This window comes from Podarcis muralis, chromosome 5, assembly GCF_964188315.1.
Source record: "Podarcis muralis chromosome 5, rPodMur119.hap1.1, whole genome shotgun sequence".
NCBI lineage: Eukaryota > Metazoa > Chordata > Lepidosauria > Squamata > Lacertidae > Podarcis > Podarcis muralis.
The window spans coordinates 69,710,347-69,735,435 of record NC_135659.1 but is presented as its reverse complement, the minus strand read 5'-3'; the positions used below and the strand labels follow the sequence as shown (position 1 = coordinate 69,735,435).

General features: G+C 41.8%; 1 protein-coding gene across 1 annotated transcript in view; it reads right to left on the bottom strand.

The window, feature by feature from the left end:
• Positions 1-25,089, bottom strand: part of LGR6 (leucine rich repeat containing G protein-coupled receptor 6) — a 145,527-nt gene that overhangs the window by 50,239 nt on the left and 70,199 nt on the right. The window contains exons 4-5 of the mRNA XM_028734668.2: positions 21,578-21,649; positions 6,684-6,899 (exon numbers count right to left, since the gene is read on the bottom strand). Coding sequence (XP_028590501.2) covers positions 6,684-6,899; positions 21,578-21,649 — 288 coding nt within the window. The remainder of the gene's footprint in view (positions 1-6,683; positions 6,900-21,577; positions 21,650-25,089) is intronic.

Here is a 25,089-nt window from a genome sequence, read left to right as displayed (position 1 = left end):
GGTTATACTGTAAATATAAGTATTTTGCCGGCATAGTTTTTACTTCTGCCATTGCTTTGAACCAATGCAAGATTACAAATTTGTTGTTGTTGTTTAGTCGTTTAGTCGTGCCCGACTCTTCATGACTCCATGGACCAGAGCACGCCAGGCACTCCTATCTTCCACTGCCTCCCGCAGTTTGGTCAGACTCATGTTTGTAGCTTCGAGAATGCTGTCCAACCATCTTGTCCTCTGTTGTCCCCTTCTTCTTGTGCCCTCAATCTTTCCCAACATCAGGGTCTTTTCCAGGGAGTCTTCTCTTCTCATGAGGTGGCCAAAGTATTGGAGCCTCAGCTTCACGATTACAAATTAATTATATTTTTAAACTTTGTTGTCTGGTTTTTTGTTAAGCGGAGTAAGAAGGGGAAAGCCACCTTACCTCGTAGCTGGGCTTCCTCAAAATCCTCTCCTACTCATTAAAACCCAACCCACAAAGGAAGCATAGAGAGAAAAATTTGTCACTTTTAAGGGTCCAGAGCAGCCATGAGATCATTTCTGGTACGCTGGAATTTTGGCTGGCAATGGATGTCATTACAGAGCAAAAAGAGGTGGCCAACTCACTAAGGAATATTTTAGATAAACTCGTGGCCGTTATATTCTTTATGATGGAACAGAGACATATTATCCTGGTCTGTAACAGCAAGCAATGTTTTGGGCAGTGGCGTGATGTAATGCAGCCCCCAGCAGCAGGTGAAATCAATGGCACCTTAATTATTTGTGTTTGGTCTGGTGTCACTGAAAAAAGAAATCCCATTCCAACTGGTCTCCGGTACTGGAGGTTTGGCAGAGAGCACAAAGTTCCATGGTAAAAGCAGCTTGAATTTACAAGGAACAGAGTAAACATGTGGTGGATAAATGGAAGCCTATGACATCCCTGGATGTTTCTGATGAGCACTTAGAGTGTTTGCTCTTTTGCAGAAAAAGAATACTGCTTGCCTTTCTAAAGCAAGTGGGAAACAGGGAAAAGCAGATGCTTGAGAGAAAACTTGGATCCAGTCTAACTTTCAACAGAGAAGATCGATTTCATTCAAAAACTAAATCAGGAGATTAGAGCATAAAACAGTTATTCCTCCCTGACTGTAGGAAAGCAAACCCCCCCACCCCCCCATATCCAGATGGTTTCCTCTATCAAATTTTATGGCGCATTTCTAGATCAGGCTGCCCTGACATCACCTTGGACCTTTACACAAAGATGACACCTGCAGTTTAAGTTGCTCTGAAGGCTGGATCCCAGGCTTCGCAATCCAGAGTTCAAATATATTATAACTAGTAACACATGACACATTGCCATATTTGAAACAGTACCAAAAACTTGCACACAAGCAATTGGAAAGCTTTGGTTCACCTTCCGTACCTTTGATTAATTAGCAATAGGAATGGTTCTAAGTTAAATAAAGGCAAAAACTGCATCTAGCAGACATAACACTTGAGTAGAATAGGTTTCCATCTGGGGAACACATTCACTCTGAGCTCCACGCTCAGGTACTGAGCGAGGACCAAACACACACGAAATCTTACTCGCCCAAGCTCACTTGATCAGGGAAGGAGGAAAAGTAGGTGCAGGCGCAGGCCAGAGGCAAGTAAACAGGAAAAAACGAACCAATAAAAAAAGGGACCTGGTCAAGAGAAAAGTCTGATCCAAGTATGAAGAAAGTGCATTGGACTACAATGGGGCAACGTGAATAAGGAAAATGTGGGTTTTTAGCAATTTTACATGATGGCATGAGTGAGCCCATTGTCTTGCCTCCCCACAAACTAATCAGATTGAATGTTCAACAAACAGGTTGTCTGGAAGTGCCCTTCGTCCCAACACAGGAGAAAGTGGGAATAAGGTTGTAGTCCTATACACACTTTGTTGTTGATTAGTCGTTTAGTTGTGTCCAACTCTTCGTGACCCCATGGACCAGAGCACGCCAGGCACCCCTGTCTTCCACTGCCTCCCACAGTTTGGTCAAACTCATGTTGGTAGCTTCGAGAACACTGTCCAACCATCTCGTCCTCTGTCGTCCCCTTCTTCTTGTGCCCTCAATCTTTTCCAAAATCAGGGTCTTTTCCAGGGAGTCTTCTCTGCTCATTGGGTGACCAAAGTATTGGAGCCTCAGCTTCAGGATCTGTCCTTCCAGTGAGCACTCAGGGCTGATTTCCTTCAGAATGGATAGGTTTGATCTTCTTGCAGTCAATGGGACTTACCTGGGAGTAAGTCCCAGTGACCTTAATAGAACTTAGGGCTCATCCAGACTTCCTTTCATGCTGCAGATTGACACTTTAAAGTGCCATGTCTGAGAGCTCCCCTCCTCCCTAGGGCTTTCCCCAAAAAAACTTGCTCTTTACCACTGAATTGGGAGCAAAAGGCAGAGAAGGTGGCAGGGCAAAAAAGAAAGCACTCAGACATCATACTTAATTTTAGATACATCACACAATTACATCGCATAATTACATCATACTGAATTTTAGATAAAATACTACTTGAAGTGAGGTGTATGACGACGCACAAGCATAGTATAACCAGGGAAACAGGTAAGTTTCTAACTGGAAAACTTAGATGTTGAATGCCAGTTGTACCATCACACAAATAGAGTCATGACTTTATAGGAGAACCAGAAAGATACAAAGGTCAGGCTGTTCTGGCTTAAGTTTGGCCTGGAATGTTTTGTTCTGTTTTGAAACGGAGCAAACCATGAACATTCCAGTCCCCACAGAAGAGTTTTATAATCTTATGAGCATCTGAAATGCTGGAGCTCTCATGGAAAATGGAACCCAATCTTTGCCATCAGCTCCGTAGGAACATAAACAAAAGGGAGTTTGACTCACAGTCCAAGTTGGGATGGTAAATATTTGAGGAGAGGAACTCCTCTTCCATTCTTCCATCCTCTCATCCATGTTAAATAAATTACTTTAGCAAGTGGAATCACAGTTGCTCCAGTGCCTGCCAAACTGTTCCCTGCTCACACAGAGCCATTTCTCCTGGTAAGTCACAGATGGTTTGACAATTGCAGAAGTGGTGCTTTGACAAAATGAAGACACAGTTCTATAATTCTTCATTTCATTCAGGTTTCTAGAGAAATTAATGACCACATTTCCTCTGATGAATCAATGACAAACAGAATGAAGCTATTTTACAATATGTATAACATATCAGAATCCAGGAAAAGAAGGAGAGTTGGGATCATTCCAAAAAGGAAGCAACTTGCAGAATAGCACTGTCTTGAATTGCTTTGTTTAAAATAAAAATCCAGATCAAACGTTTTATTTTATTTTCTGCAAAGCAATTCAGAACATTAGTGCAAACTAATGGCATGTAGGAAGAAACACACATAATGTGATGATTACTGCATTGTGTTCTGAGCGTTCCTAAGCATCACAGGGGAAAACTTGGAATAGGGATATAGCCAGTGTATGCAAGAATGACAACTAGTGCTGCATTCTGTGTACAAATACATCATTTCCAAAGAATGCTGGTGTATACTGCTGCTTTCCCCTTTTAAATACGAAGCACAGGTCCAATCCTTTATTGGCTGTGACTCCCATGTAGGGAAATCCACTCATTTAGGCCACAGCCACACTTTCAGTTATGGCTTCTTCCAACGAACCATGGGAACTGAAGTTTGGCCCCCTCTAAACAGCAATTTCCAGCACCCATAACAAACATCAGGTGCCTCACCAAAATAATCCTGCAGAATCAGATTTCTATGTTCACTTGTGCTGAGTACAGAATCCCTGTCTTTTCCCATTATAATCCCACTTGACCCACCTAAAGATCTCTTCTCAGAATAGATTGGAAACAATCAGTATTTTCCCCCTTTCTTTTAAAATCTCATTTTTCTAATTTTTTTCCTGCTGACAGAAAAAATCTTTTATTTTTTTCCAGATAAGGATTTAGTCAACCTCACAGACAGAAAGAGCACAAATTTCTTCTTTTAGCTTCTGGGTGTCAAATTTGTGTTGAAAATAGGAGGAATTTTGTTTTGATGTCTATCAGCTCCAGTGATTGAAATAAACAGGGGGGTACAACCCACCCCAACAACAGTTGTGACTTGTTATCAGTCTGTTCTGAATTCCCTTTTCTCTGATATCAATTTGCTCAGAATTTCAGTTGTCTTTGAAGCCCACCAGTGCCTCGCTTTCCTTAAAGAAACTAAATAAATGCTTTAACTTTGGCTGCAAAAAGTTATTATTTTTTTTCAAAGTTCAAAAACTAAATAAAGCACTTCTCTGGATTGTGCTCATATATTTTCCTTCCCTAAAGTTAGAAATTTAGGAATCCTCAGAAAGATGAAATGATGCTTTGTCTTTTCCACCTTGGGCTAGATTGTAGGTGTTTCGATTTCCCTTGTTGAGTTTCCTAAACACTGAGGTTATTAAGCACGTTTTCTCCCTTGCAGCAGTGATGTGTAAAATCTCACTGTACATAAAGCCGTAACTTCCAGACATGATAGAATGAGAAAGGATGATTTCTGCAGTTATGTTAACAGAATGCAGATCTATACATTACAGGACTTTTCCTTGGGCAGAAAGTATCCCGCATCCCCCATTACAAACCTATGCGAGAAACGGATGGGAACTGGTGTACAGAATTCCTTAGTGGGGATATAATTTATTAGCAGAGGCTGATGCCCCTAACTTTTTCCAGATTGAAGCTTGTATATTTTCATGTTGGCTCTTTCCGCCATCAGCAGATGATCAGCCATTTCGCTCCCACAGGCCCAAGGTGTGCGCAGCAGGAAAAAGCATTGCTGCACCTGGGAAGGTCATGTCCTTAGCTATGAAACTGCTGATCTGGGGTATCCAGAAGTATTAATCAGGCTGTAAATGACATCTTCCCCAGTACCCCTCCACAGCTGTTCTTTGGCCCCCTCCCAAAGGTGGCTATTTCATTAGCTCCCAGATTAGAAAGTTTATGACAGTGACAAGCCCTTCTTCTGCCTCCACATGCCTGTTTCTTAACCAAATCTCTTAAACACACACACACACACACACACACACACACACACACACCAAAAGGGCCAAATCAGATGCTACTTTTAATGCATGGTAGTCATATCTGGAGTTTTAAAAAATATATAATAGTAAGGGTTGGGGGAAGAGAACACAACATGAACCTGCTGGATCCGCACAACAGCCCATCTAGTCCAGATATGTGCTTTCACAATAGCTGGTGAAATACCTGTGGAAAGCCTGCAAGCTGGACATGAGCACAGACATGGACTCTGCCTACCTGTGATTCCCAGAAACTGGTATTCAAAGCTGTGATGCCTCTGAAGGTGGAGGTAGAACATCAGCATCACAACTAGCAGCTGTTGATAGGCTTGTCCTCTGTGAATTTGTCAAATCTAGGTTGGTGGCCAAATCTAGGTTGGTGGCCATCACTTACTCCTGTCTTGTAGTATTCTTTTTATAATTTTGGATTATTATTTTTTTATTTCTTAAGTTTTATCATTTTATCCTCACAAGGCTAGTAAGCACTGCACCCAATGAACTTCGTGGCTGGGTGGGAATTTATCTCCAAGTGTAGCCAAACCAAGGCCAAAACTCTACTAGCTCACAGAGTTCCCCCAAGGAATGGTAATATTTAGATATTTCTATTTGTAGTGTTGTCAATACAGGAGAATATCATTCACGAGGTACATGATTTAACACTTCATTATTATTTTTCTCTTGTTCCTGCACTAATAGAAGTAGCCTGAATCATTTTTGTTTTCTCCAAGCAGCTTGAAAAGTCCTACACAATAAGCCTCTCAGGAGCTTTTGGGAAATAAACTGCATATTTTAATTTTTCTAATCATCACTCTCAAACAATCTGCTGTATTTTGTTCAGGCAGTTGAAGTCAATGCATAAAGAATTTAGGAAATCCTCTTTTCCTCATTTGTTTTTCATAAGGCATGTAGTAGTCTTACCATTAAACACTTTTGCTACAGTTTGGCTTAGTATTAGTTTCCTGATGATGTTGTTATAGTCTAGCCACAAAGCATGCGTATTTCCAGAGTGGGAGTAGCTGTTTCAATCCTATATCTCATAAGTATGGTAATAATTCTAAGACAGCTGGTAATCACAAGCAAAACTTCCTAATCAACACCAAACAATATACAGTTAACAAATTTACACACATAACTTTCCATCTGAGAAGATGGGCAAACCTATAAGCTATTGGTTAAAGCAAGCCCTAAATAACCTACAGGTGTGATTTCCTAAAAATATATTGTGGTCCTACTCACATGCATTGGTGCTAAAACTGTATGTTTCATTTTATCTGATGTTTTCGCTGGTGTGCTCATTTTTGTGGTTATTAGAGTTCATTGTTATAATCATGGTATGGTATTCTGTGGGGTGGGGAAAACTTGCTTGTGAAATAAATGTGTCCCATACGGAAATGGGCAGTTACCAGAAGTAATATTATTTCTTTAATTTGTTCTGTACTGTATCTTGTGAAGACAGCTTTACACTGAAAACTGCTTAAAAACTTCTAAAACCATGCCTTTATGAACTTGCTACATAGATGAAGATTTCCTTTATGAGACACGGCCCAGACTGAAACACTGATCAAGCAACTATCTCCTGCTTGTCTAAACAGTACATTGTGTTATGAGAAATGGGCTTCTGAAAGAAAGAACGAAAGAATAAATGGAAAGTAAAAGGGGGCACGTACAGTACCACAAGGCTGGTGAGGTTCTGGAAGGCGTAGTTAGGAATGTGCCAGATTTGGTTGAGGGCCAGTGTCATGGCCTGTAGAGCCGGCAGGTTGTTGAGTGCTTTGACAGGGATCTCTGTCAGAGCATTATCATCCAGCCAAAGGTGGCGTAAGGAGGGCAGCCTCTCAAAGCTCTTCTCGGGTACCACAGAGATCAAATTGGCATCCAGACGCCTAAAGGAAATAAACAGACAAGTCAATCAAACACAGCATGTGTGCACATAGAACAGTGCAGAAAGTGTCCTGTTGATTATCATTAAATGGTCAAAGACCTGAGCAAGTTACTGCAGCACCAGTGGCCTGCATAGAGGCTCAGGAGGCACGACTGACACATGCAAATGACTACACATTCTTGCTTCCTTTGATGGAATATCTGTGCTTCCTGCTGATTTGACCTGATAGGAAATGGAAAGAGAGGGTGTGAGGTTTTATACCTCTGGAATGATATAGCATGAAAATTGCTTTGATAATACTGTTTGGTCTCCTGTGTAGGTGATGGATCTCAGCAAAATCACACAGTGGCTCCAGTTTATGTAACACAGATATTCTAGGGCAATTCTGCATCAGTCCTCCAAACTCAAATCAAAGAAAAAGCACGTTGGCAGAAGTGATATTAGCTACTTCAGGTGAAAAAAATGCAGAATCCATCTCTCCTCATTACAGTATTCAAACATCTGACTAGCTGATCTTCTTTGTTTGCAAAGTGTCTGGGGATTTGTTCAGAATTACAGTATACAGGTGCAGTGCAGTCAGTTTATAGGAAGCACAGTTATGCTCTTCTGAATTTTTCTGCTGTTGCTGTCAATGTACATTGTCATTCCTCACAATATACTGTTATTAAAATAAATAACCTTTCCCCTCTACTAGGGATGAATTGATGAATCTATCAATTTTGGTTTCTCTCAGTTTCCCATGTTTCCAATCTTAAATTTACTCCGCATTTCCACACCAGTTTGTGATTTCTTTTTTTAATTAATAACGTCCCCAAGAAATTTCATCAGCATCATAGTGCAAATATCTCCTAATACACACATTTCTGTACGCAAGATTGCCTAATAAACACATTTTTGCAATGCCATTTGCATGCTATATTCACTAACAAATGCATTTTTATGCAAACTTTATCCTAGTATATGCATTTTGTACACATTATTGGCTGGAGAGCTGCAGTGCAAAATTTTGTGTAAATTTTGAAGAATGGGGTTATGTTTTGGTTCATGTATTGTTTTGGAATGTAATTAGGTAGGTTCACCTTTAAATGTGAAATGAACTGAAATTTTCCCCCAGGTCTACCCATTACACAACAGATTCAAGGCTAGCTTGAACTGCCATGATGTCTTCAGAATCCTCTTCCCCAAACCAAGTAATAAATAAAATATCTGAACATCATTTCCTGTGGAATGGCAGGTTGTGGTTTGGCTCATTTTTGTTTGTTTGTTTATAATACAAAACAAAATAAAAATTGCAGGTTTGGTATAGGAACTGCAGTAGTGTAAGTCAAATGTGACACCGATGAGAAGTAGTTGGGTTTTTAAAATCAGAATTCTTTAGTTCCATAAAAGCTGAAGAGCTCAAAAAGAAGGATTTAAGCCCAGTTAAAGAGCTGGGTTTGATACCTGTTTCTGCTACTGTGTCATCTGAATGAGTCAGCAAATGGAGGAGAAGGGGAAATCCTTCATCCACCTAATACAAGCTGAATTTCTTAATCTTTTGTTTGTATGGTAAATTCTGAAATGTGGATACTGTTTCATCTAACATGAATGTTTCAGCTGTCCTAGAAATAATCTGCAAAACCTCTTAAGTGCAATACTAATGCAAGTGAAAATTAAACATTTTCTTGGCGCTTGGGGAGAATGTGTCTTGTGTTCTATTGTAATATCTTTTGGCCACTTCAATCAGTCTATACAGAATCTTAGTTTTCTGGCTCAAGCCGCAACTGCAGCTAGGGGAAGAATGGGCTCTCCAAAACATTGCTTGTAGATGCTGGTTTTACTACTTTGTGACCTACTATTTTCCTATATGTGTTTGGGTTGGAAATGAGGTCTGCCCCACCCCTGCTTCCATTAAAGTGTAGTGAAGACAAGGTGGAACAAGTTGCTTTGGAAAGCTGTTCCATAGAGATAGGTGTTCAGTAACAACTTGCAATGCGACTAAAAGCTCCAGCACAAAAGGAATTGAATAAAACTCTTAGTAAAGAAAATAAACTTTACAGAATGCCAATGGAATAATATCATATCCTCAGCATGCCAATTTGTTATAAGGTACTCCATAGGTTTTGCTTTCCCATGCCTTGCATGCATCTCATCTGTTTCTTGGGGAAACACCTGTTGAAAGTCTTGTGAGTCTACTCAAACTAGTAGTCGGCCCATGACAATGGCTAGGTTTAGCAGAGGGTGATAACCCAGTGTTTCCCTTCCTTCACTTGTATCATTTGGAGGTCTGAGTACTTGGAAAACCACCAAGTACAACGGAGTCATGTTAACTACATCTTGTAAATCCAAAGAATTATGCAATTTCCAGTACTCAACAAATGACGGGTCTACATATGGTTTTATAAGATAACCTTGATGAAGCCCCTAATATCTACCTTATGTTTTCAGAGAAAGCTGCATCAGGTAAGTCTTTAAATATAAAGACTCAAATACTGCAAAGTGTATGGTTATAAAAGCCAGTTTATTATTTAACAGCAGGGTTTTTCTGAGATAGATGAGTGCCCCTGAACCCAGTAATAATACAGGTCATGCTGCCCTTTTATTCTTCAAAACTTCTATTTTGGTTTGTGACTAGGACACGGACAATGAATGGAGAACCAGGGAAGCAGATTGCTTCAGATATTTGGATGTAGGAAGGGGTTGTGCAACCGGTTCAGCCAGAGACCTGGAAAAGAAGCAATTTGTATTGGACTAAAGGAAGAAGAGAAAAGAAGTTCTAAGTTTCAGGGGTTGGCTGAAGAGACAGGCTTTCTGTTTAGAGATGATGCTGTTGCTTAGGAACTGATGCCATTTTGGAACCTGCACCACCTACATGGTCCTACTGGCTTGCTGCCTGCCCGATCTGCGCATTTGTAAATAAACAGTTATTGCAAAATGCACCAGAATTCTCCATTGCTCTGTTATTCAAAAGAAAAACCGATCCTGCAAAGCTGCCCTGGAACCTTCACCACAAAGGGAAAGTGGGAGTGAAAACAATAACACTGACAGACATAAATAAACTGAAAACTGGCTTCCAGAAGTAGTTTGGTATCCTGGCTTGCTTGCTTTCTGAAATAAAGTTGGATTGCCATAAAAACATGTAGCAGAGTTCAAGCTCACTAACTGCTATTGCTCCCAAATGTAGTTCTTCTTGAGGAAGAGATGGAGCGAATATAAAACTCAGCTCCCTTGGCACCAAGAAGCTGCTAATTATATCAATTAAGCAAAACAAAAAAGCAACCACATGGCTCTCCTCTTTCTGCACTGTGTGATTATGGCTTCTTAAGCACTTTCTATTATGGTTTATACCTGGGATAATTGGGCAGATTAGGAGACAGGGTAGGCCAGTGCCAACTTGCTCCATTTCCACATAGACGTTGACATTTTTTATTCTGCTGTGCTTCTCAGATCATGCTGTAGTTTCCATCACAAGCATCAATCCTACAGTGGGATGTTCACGTCATATGGAGGAACTCAGACGAGGCTCTGAGATTGTTCAAGTGTAAAGCTAAACCGTAGCACCCAGTGAAGGGCCAAACCAATCCTCCACAGACTTTCCCCACCAATATCTTAACCCCATCATCTGCTGGATCTTCAGTATAAGAATGTGTCCCAAGGTATTTATTTATTTATTGAATTTATATACCACCCTATACCCACAGGTTCACAGAATAAAGGTACCATGATTTTGCACATGCATTCTCACACATCACATCTTACATGTGAGGGCTCATCATTGAGCCTACCTAGTGACAGTGAAGGCAGGAAAACCAAGTGTCCCATTTGGGGATCAAGCCTGAAACCATGGGATTATCAGCACCACACTCTAACCAACTGAGCTATCCTGTTGGGGAAATAAAGAGCCTTAGAATACAGTGGTACCTCGAGTTACAAATGCCTCAGATTACAGACAGTTCACTCTGCTAACTTGGAAGAGTTACCTCGAGTTGAGAACTTTGCCCCAGGATGAGAACGGAAATCGTGTGCCAGCGGTGCAGCAGCAGCAGCAAGAGGCCCCATTCATGAAAGCATGCCTCTAGTTAAGAATAGTTTCAGGTTAAGAACGGACCTCCGGAACGAATTAAGTTCATAACTAGAGGGACCACTGTAATAGAATTGTAGAGTTGCCGTCTAGTCCCACCCCTTGCAATGTAGGAATGTTTTGCCCAACATAGGGCTCCAACCCACAACCCTGAGATAAAGAGACTCATGCTCTACCAACTGAACTCTCTGTCCGACAACATATGGAGGGTTGCAGATAAAATCACTTGCATCTGTTGGGACCTTCATTTGTTCTCAGAAGGTGCCATATGACCAACCGTATAACCTGGACATGTGAAAAAATTCTTTCCCAATCCACACCCCCCCCCCCCAAATCTCAGCACTCATATCTATAGGTAGGATTGAAAACCCTTTTTTTCTGGCAGGTCACTCACTTTTCCACATCAGCGTATCAACCATGTCAGGAAAGGGTTTATCAGTCACATGCTTTGCCTGCCATGCAACTATTAAAATCACATAAATACTGACAGGAAGAAAAGTGGAAATTCTAGACATTGCCATAGGTTTACTCCATTTCACCATTATTAAATTAAATATATTGTGTGTCTGGTTTTTAAGTCTTGAACCATAGTGAAGATTAATTTTCATGGCGTTTCTCATCTGTCTTGTGGCTAGACTACAGAACTACAAGAGAATGCAAGTTTCTCATATAATCTTTTGCATTTCCCCTCCCCGCTGAAAAATTCATGTAGTACAGTACAGAAAAAAATCTATTTCGGGCTCTTCTACCATCTTATGTGTGGCTTAAAATGAAATAGGATCTTGAGTAAAAAAAAACAATAACAACAGAACCTACATGCCTATACAGAAGTATACAAACAATATTATAAAGTCCCCAATGTGCTTTTTATTGACCTTGATTAGGAAGATTCATGACCCTGAACCCTCTCACTTAAGTACATGACTTGTTACATTTCCCTTAGTGAAGAGCCAAAGAACAGGGAAGATGGGTGATTGGTCCCAGATGTTCTATACAGTAGATATGTCTGTGCAGTTGGGTTGATAGGTCCCATATGTTAAATACAGTAGATGTGTCAGTACAGCAGGGAGACTGACAACAATTCCCATATGCTGATTTCACTAGGAAAGTCTGCATACTTATATCTATAATAGACTTCAGTGAACAGTCTTTTACAATAGGCTAACGGAGACACATAGAGTCCTGCTTCAGTAGATATTCTTTTGCTCTGATGTCTCATTACTCTGAACCTGTTTATACATTCAGTTAAATTGGAAGATTGAATCTGTCATAGCATCCCCCACTCATGGCCATTTTTTGTGGTGGACACAGTTTATTTTAAAAGAATATTCCAGGCATATTGTTCAGGGGAGAATGAATGGGCGATGCCTCCCTCTCCCCCAGAATGGTGCTATATTTCTGCTGTTCCTGAAAATATGAGCCTTAATTAATTGGGCAGATGCTTCTTTATTGTGAATATACTTCAAGATTATATTGTATGTCCTTTTCAAGAAAAAAAGATTCCTAAATATGAAGCACTCATACTTCATAGCTTCAGCTAATAATGCTATGAAAGCTGACCAGCCAATTGTGCTTTGTCTTTGTCAGGCAAATGGCTTGCCAATGGCCTAGAATGACTGGTAGATGTCTTCTCAATGGGAGCTAATTGAAATAGCTGGAGAACCTTCCTGAGGGTTTCAAATGGGCGAGGTCACTAGAACCTGGAAGCGGAGGATGCAACCTATAGACATGTGAAGAAACTGTAGTTCAGAGATACACCTTGTGGTGCAGGATACCTTTCTAGGGCAAGGTGGTCCAACGCACAGCCCAAGGTGGTGACCCTTGACAACACTTGATGCCCCCTCTAGCCCTCACACTAGCCCTCCCAAAGCCAGGTAAGTGAGGCGATTGGCTATGGGAAGGAGGCAAGAGGGCTCTGACAGGGTCCTAGAGTCTTCCCTCCTCCTTAAAGGTAAAGGTACCCCTGCCCGTACGGGTCAGTCGTGTCCGACTCTAGGGTTGTGCGCCCATCTCACTTAAGAGGCCGGGGGCCAGCGCTGTCCGGAGACACTTCCGGGTCACGTGACGAAGCTGCAGCTGGCGAGCCAGCACCAGCGCAGCACACGGAAATGCCGTTTACCTTCCTGCTATAAAGCGGTACCTATTTATCTACTTGCACTTAGGGGTGCTTTTGAACTGCTAGGTGGGCAGGAGCTGGGACCAAAAGACGGGAGCTCACCCCGCCGCGGGGATTCGAACCGCCGACCATGTGATCAGCAAGTCCTAGTCGCTGAGGTTTTACCCACAGCGCCACCCGCGTCCCTTCCCTCCTCCTTACCAAAGCCTAATTAGTACTTTCCCAGCTTTGGGAAGGAGGTAGGAGGGCTCTAGGATCCTACCAGAGCCCTTGTGCCTCCTTCCCAAAGCCCAGTGTCCCGTTTGGCCTCACTTCTCCCCACCCTATGCACAGCAAGGCAGTGTGTAGCCCATGGGTTCTGTATCAAAGCACTCTTAGGGCCCACTTGGTATGAAAAGGTGGACCACCCTGCACTAAGGATATGAAATAGATCTGCTACATGCTAACTAACTAACTTTCTGCTAGTCTGTCCTCTAGCTCCACAAACTAAACATTACAAAAAGTCTCCAGCCATCACGCCATCAAAAGGAAGCTAAATTCAAGGAGTACTGCCCCTGGAATTTCTCACCCCTAGGGCAAGTTCAAAGTTTGTAACAATACTTTCTCCTCAAACAAGGCACAAAACTACACAATGGAAATCATGGGGCACAGCTTCTAAGGCATAAAGCAGTTTCCAGTCAGGTTTCATCATTTTATTTAGCAATTGGCTACTATATCCTTTAGAACATAGAACACAAAAACATAGGAATGTAGAAAGCTACCTTATACGTAGTGAGACTCTTGGGTACACCCAGCTCAGTATTGTTTACACTGACTGCCGGTGGCTCTCCAGGGTTTCAGACAAGAATCTCTCTCATTCCTGTTTGGATGGGGGTTGAACCCAAGACTTTCTGCAAGCAAAGCAGATTGTCTACCACTCAGCTATGGCTGTTCCTCAAGGAGGGCTGCTTTCTTGTTTGTGGATTACTCTACAAGTCTGAAATTCACAATTACTTGATGGCTTCTTTTCAACTAGCTAGAAGGCTCACTTTTCTTGTGCTCCAGGAAAAGCTTATGCCTCATAAATTACCTTAACAATACTTAATGTGGCTTTGCCACAAAATCAGATCCATGCCAATAAATTATAAGTTGATGTTAAACACCCCAGTCTATTTCTGTTGCCTTTTATCCTTTAAACATTCAGTGGAAGATATTCCTTTTCTTTTTTCTAAGAAGCAAAAGCACATTCTATCAAAAATGATTTATATGAAGCAATATTGCCCTTACAATGAGCTGTCACATTTCAAACAGATCAAAGGTGGCCTATGAAAGCGGGAACATGCTCTCAGGCTATGCTAATTCCAAAGTGATTCCTTTCCTTCCTTCCATCCGTCATCAGAATATATATGCTTACAACCGACTTGTCTGGTGGGGAAGGCTTCTCCTTTGTCAGCATCAAAGCAACTGTCCCCGTGACTTCCAAGAAGTCACTCCTTGCATTTTAATGTTCAGCAATAATAATGATGATGATAATTACCCTATTCATGGGCTTAACATTTTTAAAGAGGTCTTTACTCTCTTTCTGTCTGCTTCCAAAATGTTTTTCCTAAAGACATGAGGAGAGGGTGGTGCACCAGTTCTATGGATTGAGATGTCTCACTGGTTCTTTGCAAGCAGTGTAATAGAAGTCAATATGTTGAAGGACAGCATTTATCGGGCAAATTCTTCTGTCTTTCCTTCGTCTTTGAAGTCAGTGTTGGAATAATTTTGCAATATGGGGTGACAATGGAAAACAGCTAGCTGGAACAATGGCTTCTATTGCATCTGCCTCTCCTTGCTTGGATTAAGCACATGCTGAGGAATTGATAGTCGCCAATTTCTAACTAGATGACCAGCGTTAAACGTGTTTAGTCTGGGACATGGCACTTTGGCCCATTTTCCTCCCTCACTTTTTTCCTTTTGAAGAAGGTACCTCAATTATATAAATGTGGCACAGTTGTTGAAACATGGAAACACCTCAAACGGGCTACAAAGAATATCCCACGTACACACACACCAGAGCTTCTAAAGCACCTTTTATATAAGGCACTCTCTCTATTTCCACAAGTCAAGGAACCCTCTGAGGAAACCTTCACTGTAGTTTGGGGGACTGCAGTCAGAAACTGTACATTTCTTATTCTTTATTAATGTATATTTTGCTCAGTGCCAAAACAGCCTTCCACATATAATATTACCAAAGTTGGGCGCCATGCTGCCATGATGTAACATGTAAAAATATACATAACTAGAGTGATAGGACTTTGTGTGTGAAAAATAAAATTGCCTTAAGGATCAGAGACACCATGCTCAGGAAATGGTGGCTGAAAGATCTTGAGCTGACTTTTGAAGAGGGCTTCAGAATCTGCCATGCTTCAGTTCTAATACTTGCAAAGGTGGACATATGAGATGGCATTCTAAGCATCTCTGTGGCATGTGCATTCGAAATGTTGCAGAAAACCAAGCTGCTTCTATTGTCTTTCATTTTCATTTGAAAGACAAGCCTCAAGAGTCTTGTCTGAGCTTTTAATCCAATCAAGCTCTCTTCTTTTTCTCACTCTTACTGAAAACGCAATAATTATAACTTATAGCACCTGCTTGCTTTGGAAGTCTTTGGTTTACTTTTGGCTGGCAGAGAAACAGAGTGTACCCATCTGCTTTAGGTAAGAGCTTGTTGTAACCACAATGTTGTTAATTAGCCTGACACACGACTCTCCTAGAGTGCGCATGGTATGCCCTTACCACACCTATAAAACTGCTGGTAGACGGACACTTTGCCAGGGAATCACGACTGAATCACTGCCTTAAATAAGGCCTAGCATCTAACATGTAGTTTAGAGTTTTTGCCATCAGGTGTAGATGTGCCTCTTCAAATCCTCTCATTTTGTGCAGACTGCAGATGAGAAGAATGCAGACGAAAGGAAGCACAAGGATTGCACAAAGGACTACTTCAAACTCTCTTGCCCTGCCTCACCCCATCATTAATGACTTTGTGCTGCTTCCTCCTCAGGCTTTTCTGTCTGCATCTCTTCAGAACAGAACAGCTTTGCCAACCTGGTGCCCTCCAGCCAGCACAGAGCTGCAAGTCCAAAACACCGAGGACAAAAGCTGCAATAGCAGGCGCTGCTAATAATTCATGGTCCTGATTCTCAGAGGTGTAAATGAGTGCTTCAGAACATATATGGAGCAGCCAGGCAACATCTAAAACAGCCTTTGCCAACTTGCTGCCTTCCAGACGTTGTCAGTCTACAATGTTCATCAGCCTCAGCCAACAAATGCTGAACTCCTGTAACTTTTTATACCACAAATGTTCACTTTATTTTTTGTCTGCTTTTGTTGTGCAAGTGTGCCCCACTCCCAGACAGCAAAATGGCAATAACATTGTACAGCATCACAGCATCACAGAACACATAAAGTGGGATGCACTACTGCAACACTACTGCATTGTTATTGTACCAGTAACATGTTGCAGAATACACTCGCCAAAGAAAGAAACAAACCCACGTCAAAAAAAGTCTAAAGGGCCATCTGTTAATTTTGATATATTATGGCATCATAAATACAAACACCTCCTGCAGCACAGATTATGGGATTCCCCACCCACCCACCCCCCAATTTCAAACCAGTAAATATCACATGGAGAAACAATAAAGGCAATATTGTACAATTCTGCATCATCTACCTGTCCTGGCCTCCAATGTGCAAGCCTTTTAATACCTACACCGGTGTGGAATATTTTATGGAGTGCTGCTTGATTTCCAAGCAGTAGGTAAGTTAGCATTCTATGAAACGAAACACTTCAGGGCAAATGGAAAAACCACAGCCTCTAGGCAAATGTAAATAAACGAGTCAGGTCCCCACTCAACTTGTAATGTTTGGAAGCCACTCGGCAGTGATCTATGGATGCTCCAAGTTGGCAATAAATATATAGAAGACTTGTGGAAAATTACTCATAGATTCTAAATGGAAGGAAATACAGACCTGGTCTTTCTTCTGATAAAATGACCAACCCTGGGAAGATACAGAAATAATAGAAGGGCATTTGACACAAAGCCAGTTTGAATGAAGAAGTATTGGCAGCCCCAATGAAATCTGAGGAAATCAGCTTAGCTTCAGATATTGCTCAACGCACAAAGCAGCCTGCTAAGAGGGAAACTGTTTACTCAATGACTTTTCATCTCTCTCAAATCAGACCTAATTCATCCTAATAACTACTAGTCTAATGGGACTTAATGAGGGCAGGGAGATCTCCAAAGAGTGGTTTCCCCCCTCTATTAAATCTGGATGCAGGAAACAAATTGCCATTGTAGAGGGGTTTTGGTTTCTTCTTTCTGCAGGGAGGATGCAATAAACATTCTTTCTCCTCCTGTGATGGAACTCCTATTTGGGGACTTCCCTGACTTTTTTCTGGCCCATGTAGGACCAAGTCTGGATAGTTAGCCTTGGTGAAGACTTGACGTTTTCATCCCCCCAAAAGTTTTTTATTTGAGTTTCCATTGAAATGAGGCTGCATTTTAATGTTTTAATGTTGTATTTTAATCTTGTTTTTAAAGTTGTATTTCAATCAATTTGTTTTATATCGGTTGGTAGCTGCCCTGAGCTCGGTCTTGGCTGGGGAGGGTGGGGTATAAATAAAATGTATTATTATTATTATTATTATTATTATTATTATTATTATTATTATTATTAGAGAGGTCTGGCTTGTTTTTATCAGGTAAAATATCCGTATAAACTAATTTGCATTAAAATTGCCTCCCCTTGATGTGTCCTACCCATTCCTGCAGATGCAATTTAACAGCTGTAGGGTGTAACAATGTTCATCACTAGCAACCTGACAGCAATACTCATGGGTATGGTGGCTTAAAACAATTTTATGAAAGTGGAATATCTGTGGCTATATCCATAGCGAGGTAGGGGGGGTGATTATAGGTTATACCTCCATAAGATCATGGGTAGGCATTTGACTCAAGTTCTTTCAAGCTGCATGACCTGGAGACAATTTTGACCATTTGCAGTGGGAGTTAATGTTCAATCCAAATGTTATAAACACGGATGGAGTTCAGATGTGACATTCACTCTCATTTCTATATCTTCATGCCCAACATCACATACAAAGAGAGGATCTATGATGAGATCCATGTACTGTACTTGAGGAGACCACATATTTCGCTGCAGTGTGGTTCATGAACCACAATGCCGTTAGAAGTGGAAGGTCTAACTTCAACATATTAAAATGCATAACCTTTGGTATTTGATCTCAGGATTCTACTGAAGGAAACCATTCACAGCCCTTGTTTCTTATGGTTATTACGTCAGTGAGTGGTGCTCATCATGCAACCACCATGAACAAAGGTTCCCAAGCTGGGTCAGCATGAACCCTTCTGAGTCAAAAAAGGGAAAATATGGCCAGTGTTGTTATGCTAAATAGACATCACAGGGGAAAAAATCATATTACCATTTTTTTAAAAAAAAAACCAAACATTTTTTGCACTACTACTGGTTAGACTAAATGTGGGGGGTTTTTTTTGCTAAAAGACATGCGAAATGTCAGAAGAACACTGGCAACATCATGTGGTCCCTCAATCAAAAATTCTAGAACATTCAAGGTATGAGACAATTTCAGGTAGTGTGGATGGGCCCTGTATTCCCAGTCTTAATCATCCCAAAGTTAGGCCTTTCCACCCTGTCATTTTCCTGCAGGGTGTAAAAGCAGCAGCTGGCTACCCCAAAGAATGCCAGCCAAATGGAAGGAAGAATGAGAGAACAAATACCCAGGTATGATTACTATTGCAATCATTCAGATATACGGAGACCTGAATAACGTTGGTTTAAAGACTTATGGCACACTGTTTCTCCTTTCCACAGTACAAGGTATATACTTATATGATTCACTTGGGTGGAAGAAAAGGATCTCTCCACACAACAAATGCTAATTATTCAGTTTCAGCCAACACATTACTGCTCATTGTTGAGGGGGAAAGTACCGGTAGATGCTTCATGTGCTTGGATGCTCTCCAGACCACATGATTGGAGGAGAAAGTTCAAAATCACCTCTTTTGTATTGAAAGCGCACTTGCTTTGAAAGAGATCCTATAAGAATCTGACTGGGATTTCATTGGTAAGTCCATACTCCTATTTGCTTTGAGGAGACAGTTCCTGCAATAAGATCTTCTCCCTTTCAGAGAGCAAACTACCTCAAAAACAAAAGAAAACGGCCATTCTCAGGGACAGAGAAAGCTCATATGTCCCACAACTAAAATGCAGTCACCTCTGGGCTGGATGGTTTTAACAGCACAGCTGTGCGAGGGAGGAGGGAAAGGAAATTATGATGTGGAGAGCTGTTTGAATTAGGAATCACAGAGGGATTGTACAGTGAATGGCACTGCATAATGACTTGCCATGGAACTAGGCAAAGCAGCTGTCATTAGGAAAATTATCTTTTAACATCTCCGAAGATCATGTTTATTCATCCCAAAGGTAATACCTTTGTCCATGTGCATTCTCTATTGGCCTCTTATGGAGGCTAATAACTCAAAGACTAGATTGTTGAGTGACAGCATTAAAAAGCAATTTCATCAGAACATGGCTGTTACAGGGTGCTATCAGACAGTGGGTTTTGCAAGTGTCATGCTTGCAGATTGAGTGCCCTACACTAGCAAGCCACATGGGGACTAATCTCTATACTAAGAATTCCTAACACCAGCAGGATTAGTGACAATGAGGGAGAACAGCACAGAACAAATTGGTGGTGGCAGCACAGCCCTACTTTATATTTCGCATTCCCTGCGATAACACACTTTTTAGCATTGAATTGGAACAAATGGTAATTTAGGTTCCACGGATTGTCATTTGCTGCAACTGAGCATTAAAGAATGGGTTTTCATGGGGAAAGTGCTGCGACATGAAAAAGAAAAAGAAAAAGTGCTCAGACACGGCGCTTTAAAATGCAGACCTGCTGCTAGAAAGCATGGGGCAAAGGTAAGTGGATGAGCCCCAAGATAGGTGTCAGGATCATATTTCTCTTCTGTTGAAACAGCATTGTTGTATCCTGGTTCATTTCCAAACTCAATCAAAGTCCTGATACTTACCTTTAAAGCTCTATAAGGCTTGAGGCCCAGGTATCTTTTGGACTAGCTTCCTCAATACCAATCAATCTACTGAGATGTTTTTTTAAGCAGATGGGAGTAATATGTTTTATTCCACTGTGTTTCTTGTACTTTAAGGTGATTCCAGGTGACCTGTTTATTGGGCATTCATCCTGATCTGCTGTTGAGGTTAGTGATGTTGAACCAAAGCAGGTATTATCACACATTTCCCAGTGCATTTTGTCATCATTTTCCTTATCTCAAAATGTCCAATATTTTGGGGGAGCGAATTTGCCGACATGTAATGGAAGCACCCTTAATGCTGTGTGTAACTCGTTGTGTGACAGAACTACTGCTGCCCTGTGGCCATTTGGCTCCAGAGTCTATGAACCTTTTCTGTGTTTACAAACTAAGGATAGCATTTCATGCTTCTGCTCAGTTGGGCTCTAGTCCATGAAAGCTCACAACCGTTCAGCTGCTAATTCTGGTCCCAGAGAGAACTCAGATAGAGTGGCAACCACATCAGATGTCTCCACACTCCTGCTTCCAACTTCCTTTAGCTCAAATTCTGCACTATTATCTTTTTCAAGGAAAGAAATGGAACCATGGATATAGCCAACCGAGGTACTGCAATAAGACATAAGGCGGTATTAGGAACAAAGGAAGCTGCCTTATAACAAGTCCGATCATTGGACATCTATCTCAGTATTATCTAGTGGCTCCAGGATTTCAAATACAATTCTCTCTTAGCCCCACCTGAAGACGCCAGGGATGAAACCTGGGACCTTCTGCAAGCAAAGCAGGTGCTCTACCATTAAGATATGATCCTTCAAAAAGTTTTTTATGAAATGCTTCCAAATATTTGTGTCTGTTTGAAAATTACCTCCCAGTTCTAAAATTTCTGGTGCTTTGTACCATATTCTTTTCTCTAGCACCTGCTCAGAAGACTGGAAGCCTGCCCTAAAGATTCCTATGAAAACCTTACTGGATTTTTTGAAGGGGGGAATGTGATGCCTCAGTGGTAGAGCATCTGCTTTGCATGCAGGTCCCAGGTTCAGTCCCCAGCATCTCATGGTTGGGCTGAGAGAGAGTCCCATCTGAAACCATGGAGAGCTACTGCTAGTCAGTGTAGGCAATGCTTAGTGAAATGGACCAATGGTCTGGCTCAGTCTAAGGCAGCTTCCTATGTTCCCATTTCACCCCAACCGCTAAAAATATTCTTGTTTAGACAAGCCTACTCAGATGCTTAGAACGCTGAGGTAATTCTACTCTGTTTTAGTATGTTTCAGAGGTGTGTTTTTTAACCAATCAAGTGGCGTACAAAATAAATAAAACAAAGTATTGAACAACACTTGTTTCAGAGATCCCATAACAGCTTAAAGGGACAATCCATTAGGACTTACAGTGACTGAAGGTTTGGAAGATCCCACAGAGCTTCTGCTGGGATCCGACTGAGCTGATTGTTCTGTAACATCCTATAATTAGAAGGAAAAAAATGACAACTTTAAAAAATAACCCTCAACAAAATGGAGTATACAGAATTCCAACCCCCTCCCCAAACAAGATTTCAGAATACCGATGCTGTTCAAGGCACAAAACCTTCCATTAACAAGGGCACAGGGCTGCTGAATACAGGTCTAGGAATGGCATTCCAAAGCCTATTTGTCCTGAAACCGCAGACTCCATTGCTTGCATGAATTGTGGGACTCTGGCAGAAATGTAAACCTGTCAAGCGCTAATGTTTTCTCAATGTAAAATCTATACAGTGGTACCTCGGGTTAAGTACTTAATTCGTTCCGGAGGTCCGTTCTTAAGCTGAAACTGTTCTTAACCTGAAGCACCACTTTAGCTAATGGGGTCTCCCGCTGCCGCCGCCACCGCCGCCGTGCGATTTCTGTTCTCATCCTGAAGCAAAGTTCTTAACCCAAGGTAATATTTCTGGGTTAGCAGAGTCTGTAACCTAAAGTGTCTGTAACCTGAGGTACCACTGTACAAAGTAGCACCATGATTCCTGTGACTTAGTATATCTTATGTAAGTGAACACTTGGAATTAACTGGGAATTAGTTTAGGGAAAAGGTCACTCTGTTCATAATTACTGTTACTTTTTACATAGCACCATCAGTGTGCATGATGCTTCACCGGGTATAAAAGGACACGTCTCTGCCCAAGCAACTGACCATTTAAAATCTGACACAGGAAAAGTGATAGAAGAGCATGATGTAAATTGAAACTGGGATAAAGAGGGAAGTAATGAGAGATTGTTTTGGTTCCCTGTGCTTAGGCTTAGTTACAGGTGCGACGCAGAATGGCATGGAAACTAGGCGCTATGGAAAAGGTGGCTTCTGAGGAGGGATCTAGAAGAAATAGCATGCAGGTGTCTGGGAGAATATATGCATTCCTTTTGTGGAGAATAGAGATACTGTGAAATTTCATCGGAGTTCTGATATTATATTACCACAATAGTTTTTATTCTGAAGAGTAATTTTAGGCCTCTTGACATGAGGTTTTGGGACACCTCAGAAAAGTGAGAATGTCTTGCACAGATCTGAGCAGAATCACCCATAATGTTATGCCTAGGGATGGATGCAACTTCAGATTCTGAATATGCACACTAGTTCTAATAAAACCCAAAATAAGGGCACCCAATTTCAAAACTGTTAAAAGTATCACATATGTCATGTGTTCTGCCCATTTTGTACTTCTCTACTGCTACAAAAGGTTTCCTTGAGGTATCTGGAGCTGATCTCCAGAAACAGGAAAAATCATGTAGTAAAGCCCTTCTGGGACTGTATGCTTCAGGCTTCAAACATGGAATCACATTTTTTTTATGCAACCCTCACGTTAAACTTTCTGCAGGCAGAAAATTGCACACCAGAGTGAAAGGTTCCAGCCAAAAAATCTCCCTCATGCATGAATGCACCCGGCTTCAGGGGCATAGGAAGGGGGGGTGCAGGGCACCCCGGGTGTCATTCTGAAGGGGGGTGACATTTGGCGCAGGCCCCCCGCGACTTCCCCAAGCGCAGCGAGCGGCAAAGCGGCAAAGCAGCTGCTGCGGCTCTCCCCCTTTCCCTGGCTCACTGTATGCTTCCAGGTTGCGGGGGGGGGGCAGACCCCGGGGAGGATTGCGCAGCTGCGCCGAGATCCGCCCCATGGGCAGATCACCCCACCCCTTGGGCGGATCATCCCTGCCCCCATGGGCAGAACGCCCCACCCCTGGGTGCACGGCATGTGTGCCACTCTGGGTGCCAGAGCACCCAGCTCTGCCACTGCTTGGCTTCACAAGCTCTGATGATCAGCTGATGTTGAGGCATGCACCATGTGCTGAAAAAGATTCCATATTCCTGACTTTAGAAAAGTATTATTATTATTATTATTATTATTATTATTATTATTATTATTATTAAATGCACAGAGCTTAGAACTTGGACTGTGCTAGTAAGCCTTTATGGAGATGCATCACAGCTCAGTGGAAGACCGCATACTTATATGTAGAAGGTTTGAGGTTCAGTGCCCAATATCACCAGGTAATGCTACAACACACCCACAGCCAGTCAACATAGATAGTACTGTCTTAGATTGGCCAATGGTCTGACTTCCTACAAAGCAGCTTCTTATGGAAATGGTAGAGCACAGAAGGTACCGTCTGTTTTCCACCCACCTCTTTCTTTATTGCACTGGCTTAGCATGTTATGAACAGCCAGGGATAAATGACGTCACAGTCAAAAGGAGTAGTAAAGCTGCACTGTGTGGGGCCAAGCAGCTCATTTCTCTTTTTGGAACAATGGCTCTAATCACAGGGCTCAGTGGACATGCTGCAGTTTACACTGGGAGTAGCCTGCCAGCCCCACTGCTTTCAGTAAACATCTCTGACTAATGATAGTAATTTGCATTTACCCAAGTAAACACTAGAAGCACAACGTGGACAGTGCAGGTCCCTAGGGTGCTGTGTTTTCTTTCTTCAGTACAAAACAGCAGAGGACAAAAGGTGATTCCCAAGAAAAATACTCATCGTCATATTAAAGAACACCCAAATGAAGAAAAACAATCAAACATAGTTTCACAGATCTAGTATATATGAAATGTAAGAAGAACCCGACTGGATCAACTTGCTGTAACTATGCCTTTTAAATATATTAAGCAGTGATACAGAATTATATATAAATAGCAAAGTTGCTGAATGTGATCCAGATAATAAACACATGGATGGAAGCAAAATATTATAAATGAAACAAATTCAAGAAAACTCTTTAACAAGCTCATTGACAGGTTAACAGGTTGCTTTATTCATGAGTGATCATGGGGGAAATGGAGATGGGAGGCACCAGCTGGGGAACCTCCAAGGGAACCCCCAAGGGGCTCAGAGCCAGAGGATTGGTGGCAGAACAATGATGAGTGGTCAGAGGGAGCAGACTGGAAGGAGGAGGTGTTGGAAGCTGAAGATGTAACATGCTTTGGTGAGCAGGGAGAGTCTGTGGCAGAGAGCAGTCCAGCACTAGAAGCAGAAGAGGAGGCTGGGGAGGAGGGGGGTCAAGAGGCAACAATGAGTGAGGTTGGTGATGAAGCCAGGCAGTCTCCCCCTCCTGCTGCAACCAGCTCCCCTCCAGCCTGGTCTCCCAGAACCAGAAGAGGTATGAAAAGGGCAGAGTAAAGACAGGCAAACTGAAGGAGCCTCAGATTGCTTGGGAAGGAGCTGGGGAGGAGACGACTTAGGGAGCTGGGTGAAGGCAGAGACCTTCAGTCCTCACAATTGTCATATTGGGGTGAGATCTGCTGGGAAGAGTTGCTGTGCTCATTTGGCCTGGCCTCCTAAGCTGTTTTTAAAAAAATAAATATTATTTTATTATTATTTATTCATCAAAAGAGCTTAGCGCGGTTCACCAGAGAGTTAACTCAACTGACACTGTGTGAATGATT